Source organism: Bison bison, unplaced genomic scaffold, assembly GCF_000754665.1.
Source record: "Bison bison bison isolate TAMUID 2011002044 unplaced genomic scaffold, Bison_UMD1.0 scf7180017864275, whole genome shotgun sequence".
Taxonomy (NCBI): domain Eukaryota; kingdom Metazoa; phylum Chordata; class Mammalia; order Artiodactyla; family Bovidae; genus Bison; species Bison bison.
The window spans coordinates 268,511-274,301 of NW_011494847.1; the positions used below are offsets into that span (position 1 = coordinate 268,511).

At 42.1% G+C, this 5,791-nt stretch overlaps 1 protein-coding gene across 1 annotated transcript in view; it reads right to left on the reverse strand.

The window, feature by feature from the left end:
- Positions 1–5,314: 5,314 nt before the first annotated feature.
- Positions 5,315–5,791, reverse strand: part of LOC104995100 (transcription factor Sp8-like) — a 2,775-nt gene continuing 2,298 nt past the window's right edge. Inside the window, exon 3 of the mRNA XM_010848836.1 lies at positions 5,315–5,466. Within this exon, the coding sequence (XP_010847138.1) occupies positions 5,315–5,466 (152 nt within the window). The remainder of the gene's footprint in view (positions 5,467–5,791) is intronic.

Below are 5,791 nucleotides of genomic sequence, written 5' to 3' on the forward strand. Positions count from 1 at the left end.
GGTGGCGCTCGCTGTCCGTGCAGCGGGAGGAGGCGGCCGCGATGCCTTTGTGTGCGCGGGCGCCGCTTGCGGCGGCTCGGCTGGCAGCACAAGGGGGAATGCGGGCGGGTACGGTGGTCCGGGATAGACCCGACTGCCGTCCTACCCTTCGCTGCAGCTCTTGGGTGGACAACGCAGCTCGTCCGCTCAAAAGCTTCCGGGGAATCGGAGAGGCTTTTTGAGAGCAGCTGGCAAGTCGAGAAGGGAAAGGAAAGAGGAAGTAGCGTTTAGAGAGGCTGGAAAACTCTCTTGGGCTCAACACATCGCCTTGAATTCACTGAAACAGAATAAGGGCAACTTTGGGCAGCCCAAACTCAGCCTCGAGCCCCGCAAGAGAAGCAGCAGGCGTCTCCACCTTCCCTCCCGCGCAAGAAATGGCTTGTCTGAGAAGTAAAGTTAGGGAATGGGCTTAGAAGAAATTCCCCAAATGGACAGGAAAGAACAGTGAAAAGCAGCAGTTTTGAGCGGGCGCTTCATTCCCGGTTCTCAGTCATCCTCCAGCTCCCTTCGCTGTCTCTGGAGCTCTAGAAGCCCCGACTGTCGTTAGGAATCGAAGCAAAATGTATTTAAGGCTGCTTCCTCACCGCCAGGAGACTCCGCAGGAAATTAAATTAAATTAACACGCGCCCAGGGACCAAAGAAAATAGATACCAGCCCCAAACCCCCTCCCCCCGCTAAGCAAATCAACACTTCAGCGTACAGGGAATGCGGCGAACCTAGAGATGGCCACTGACGCGCATCCCCTTAAACCTTAGCGGCTGGAGCAAGGAATTATCGGCTTTCCTTTAATCCGGAAGCAGGGAATAAATAGGGCGAAAGCAAATTCTGAATCTTAATTTTTAAACAACAGCAACAATTGTATATCGAGCAAAGTCTTCAAAAGATACCACCCAGAATAACAATCCTAACTTAAAAATGAGTACACTTCACTCCCACTGATCCTTTACTTAACACGATTTTCTTTCAAGACAGTGATAGAATTAATCTGCTTGTCTACTTTTTAAAGGGAAAAAAGGGGGGGGGGAACAACATAAAAATCATATTTTTAAAAGAGAGAGGGGCTGGATCATACCTGAGTTTTTCTTAAGGGTGTAGGGAGAATAATAATGCCTGTTTGGACAGAAGCTGTAAAAGTCAGCAGTAAATTTTAAACCCCAGTTTATTCAAAATATCTACCTCAAATTAACCCCTCTTTGAGGCTATTTGAAAAATTGAGCAAAATGTAGAATTTCTCTACCAGTTTAGGCAACCAGAGAAAAATCAAAGCTACACTCTCGCTCCCCCCAAAGTTCCTGCCTTAATTTACCAGCCTAAAAGATTAACTGACCTTTGAGCTAATCCTCTAAAATAGAATATTTATTTTAAAAAAATTCCTCCACAGGCCCTCTGTAACATTCCATTCAATAATCTCAACAAAAGATCCATGGGGAGATGAAAATGTAGATGGCAGGATTATCGATTTGTCCGCTCAGGAGTCCAGTCTCATCATATGCTTGTCATTAATTTTTAATTTCAGCATTCTGTCCCCAATGGGAGCCCCATTGAGAAGTTATGCCAAGACTGGGGTAAGATGAGAGAGGAAGGAGGACAAACCCATCCAGGAACTTTTTCTAGTACCAGTTAATAAAGAAGAGTACCTCATCACATTTGCTTAAATTGTGTTAGCTTAAACAAATTTTTTGCTGATAGTCCATCTCAACAAATCATAGTCATGTTCCTAAGCAAAAGACATCATCCAAAAAGAAATTGAACCAGAACAGGAGAAAGCAGGGTAAGGAAGAAACACTCAAGTTTGGGGACGAAATGAAGCAGGTTAACAGAAAAGCTGGACTGAGCTGCAGCCCTATTCCAGTCTCCTGAGGGTGGACTGATATATGCTGGCCTGACTGTGGGTCAACAACTAGTTTAACTCTACCTTGATCTGCAAGACTGGAAGCTTGTCCCTTGGTTTAAAGTGAGACCAACCCTTTGGCTTCATTTGAGTGAGCCTGCAGGCACTGTTATGGGGTGCGTTAGCATAAATAAAACGGGGAGAAACCAGTTTTTTACTTCATCCTCTATCCTCCAAAAAGATGTGCACCCCCAAAAGGAAATCCTGGCCACCCTGCAGAAATGAATATGTTGGCTATAGCCAACAATACAAAATAAACCAAAGCTAAAATGGGGAGAAGCCCAAGGAAGAAAGTGAAAATTTGAACATCCATACTACAGAAAAATCTGTCCCGTTTACCCACTCCAGAAGCTTCTTCCAGACAATATCTATCCTTATCATCAATCACTTTGTAAATCAAACGTGATCCTGGGTAAAATGCAACTGATATAATGAAGGTACCAAGCAGCTTTTTTCTTACCTGCCACTACATTTAACTCCTTCAGAACCGTTTTCTCTGAATCCCTCAGCACTGCAACTTTCAATAAAAAAGGAACAACACTTAAATTGTGTTCTGCGTGTTATTCCTAGGAAGAAAGTAACAGAAAGAGACTGTTTTACTTTTTAAAACCATTATGTAGAGCTGTAGTATACCAAAGAATTAGAGCTTACTTGCTTGCCTGAAGTCATAGGGGTTGGAGTTCTCAAACGTCAGCACAGGCAACAGGATTAAGGCACGCTGTTACTTGGGCACAAACTACATTATTCTAAAATACTTTATCCCTGTCTTTTCCTTATGAATTTACAGTATTTAATTATACTCCGTATTTTCATTTGTTTCTATGGATAGTAATGACTTTATATAAATTTCATTGGAAAATTGTCAGTTCAAGATGCACACCAAGACTGAATTTAGGGTGGGGAAATGCAAACGGAAAGAAAGAAGCTAAACTTAAAAGAATCTGAACACACTAACTTTTTATTCAGTTTGTTTCAAAATAATATTAATCTAATAGTGAAATACTTTGATATAACAGCAATCAACATTTAAAGTATTTTATGTTTCAAAGTATGGCTCAAGGAACACCCATTGCTTAAATGCACTTAGACATAACAAGACAGTATCTTTTTATTGGCATCATTGACACCTATGAACAATAGCCTAGTAGATAGATTAAGGTTTAACCTTCCTTTTCTTTGGTGGCTGTTTAGAGACTTTAAAAGAACAGATAAGTCATTTCAACAGGAATCTACTACTGATATTTACCTCTACATAATCTTTAGCTAAGACATGGAATGCCAAAAACAAGCTTTTGTTAGCTTGACCTCCTCCACCCCCTAACAACAAAAAGTTATTCCCAAACCCATGTTTTTATTTTAGATGTACTGATCTTCTAGTGTAAGGCTTGGCCTTTAAATACCAAATGCAACCAATGGCCAACAACCTGACTCCTTCTGGAGAATGAGAAGAAAGCAGAACGAAGAAATTTCTTTCAATTGTTTGGTGACTTTGTATAAATTTTAAGAGCTCAGTAAATCCTGATGCTTGGAGCTAAAATCTACCGGTAAATAATTACATTTCTTAGACACTACAGTCTTTATCTTGGTAAATAGAGAAAACACAGCTTCCCCAAATATATCATTCCATCTAAGTAATAGCTTAAAAATAATTCTTTAAATATTACCTCAAAACAGGGCTATGTTTTGTTTAAATTAGACATTTAACTGAAGATAAAATGCAAATGTCCATAGTTTAAAAAGGAAAAAAAAAATACAAATTAACTGACCTAGTCTTTATCTGAGTTTATTAATACCATTTAAAATATTACAAATAAATCAATTACATTTCATGCATTTAAAATGCAAGTCTAAAATGTTCCAGAGAAAGGCTTTTCATTTCAATGTGAAATATCCAAATTATTTCAACATTACAATGAGCAATTAGTTTGCAGAATCTGCAAACATTTAAATGTAGTGTCAGGAGTGTTTATTATTAACAGTTAACAATATTACCTTCAGGAAATACACAGAGGCCAAAGTTAGTTGAGATTCACTTGGACATTTTATTTAACACATGGGTTTTTGGCAGACCCAGTTATTATGAAATATAAGAGTACTCTCACTTTAACTATGCCTGAACTGCCAGCAAATGCAAGTAAGTACATGCTTCATTAAATTAAGTGTCATCCCACATTTATCAAATATTGTCTTAGTTACAGTTTGATACCTATCTAAATTCATATTCGAGCAAAACTAGGCCCCGAAAGTGCGTTTGTGGCTCTGCACCTCCAGAAGTGAGTTCAAAAAATCTGCAGCTCATCAGAACTGCAAGAATAACTCTTAATATTTTCTTGTGACCAAAAAAAAAAAATCAAGTTTACTTCAATATATTTTCAAATATTTACTGGAAGTAATGTACAAGAAAAATAATATACAAAATCGTCTCCTGGACAACTGCACCTCGCACCCATACACTGGTGGAGTTATAGTTAATCGATACCTAATCTAGAACTATTCTCCCGTTGTACAAACCATTAGGTTCAGATAAATCTTACAATTTTTTTCTGTTTTTCCCTTTTGGCATTTAAACTACAGCCTGGTCCGAAATAAACAATAGCTTCTTTACTTGTTTATAAGTTCAAATCACACACAAAAAAGTTAAACCCTAAGAATCTTCAACGAATTGCAAGAATTTACAGAAATGGGTACTATACAAATTGACTGCTGGACTAGCAAAAAAAAAAAGAGAGAGATTATGCTCGGGAGTGGTGAAAACGAGGTAGCAAAGGACAAATACAGAGATAGTTAATCTGGTCTCACCGGAAAAGGGTATTTTTGCATAAGAAAAAGACACCTACCCTCACCCCCACCCCCAACCCCATAAGTTAAGTTAATGCGATCAAAATAACTTTGGGATCAATATTAGCACAATTTTGAGAGAAAGACTTGCTTACTGATAGAGGAAAAACTACCTACAAGGGAAACCAAATAGAAGGATGCTGTTGTGTTTTCTTTAGATTTTCCGTTTAAAAAAGTTATAAAGATTAAAGAAGGCTGTTGCATCGATTCACCAAGACTGCCCTTAGCTAAAACTTGCATCGGTTCCACCCCAGGGAACAAAGGGAAAGAGTCAGGGCTGGCGTTGGAGAGCTGAACTAGACAAACTCCGGGTCTCCGTGTCCCGAGATGGGCACCCGACAGCTCTGCGAAGGGCAGGCCGCGACGCCCGGCTGCAGGGCAGGGCGCTCAGCAACTCAGACGCCCGAAAACGCGGTTCTGGTACTGGTACCTAGCCAGTCGGCGGCTGGCCTGCCCCGGAGGCCCTGGGTGGCGCTCAAAGTTGCTCAGCCTAGTGGTTAACCGCGCGTTCGGAGGCCCGGGGTCCCAGACTGGATCGGTCCAGGCTTACCTCCAGCGGCCACTTCCCTCTAAAAGATGTGCCCGTCCCAACTGGGGATGGTGAAGGGAGAACAAGGAGAGGACAAGAATTAAAGGCCTGCCGAGGGGCCGGCTGGGGCTGTTCTGGGCCCCAACGGTGTTATCCGGTAGAGAGACAGCTAGGGCCCAGGAGAGCAACGCGTGTTACTTACATGTCCACATTCCCTTTACAAAGTTGTCACAGAGAGAGTTAAAAGAGAGAAGGGCAGAGACAGAAAGACATAGTGAGCAGGGTGGAAAGAGACTGAAGCCAAAGCCAGGACCCACGAAGCCCAAACGGACCAAGGTGGGAGGAGGAAGGGGAGAGGGGCAGGGGCAGGGTGCACGTCACTCCAGGCCGTTTCGGTGCCCGGGCTCGGGGGGCGGCAGCAGCTCCGGGGAGTGGCAAGGCGGGCTGCCTGCGGGGCTGTGCTCGCCGTCGGTGTGGCTGCCCTTCTTGCCGCC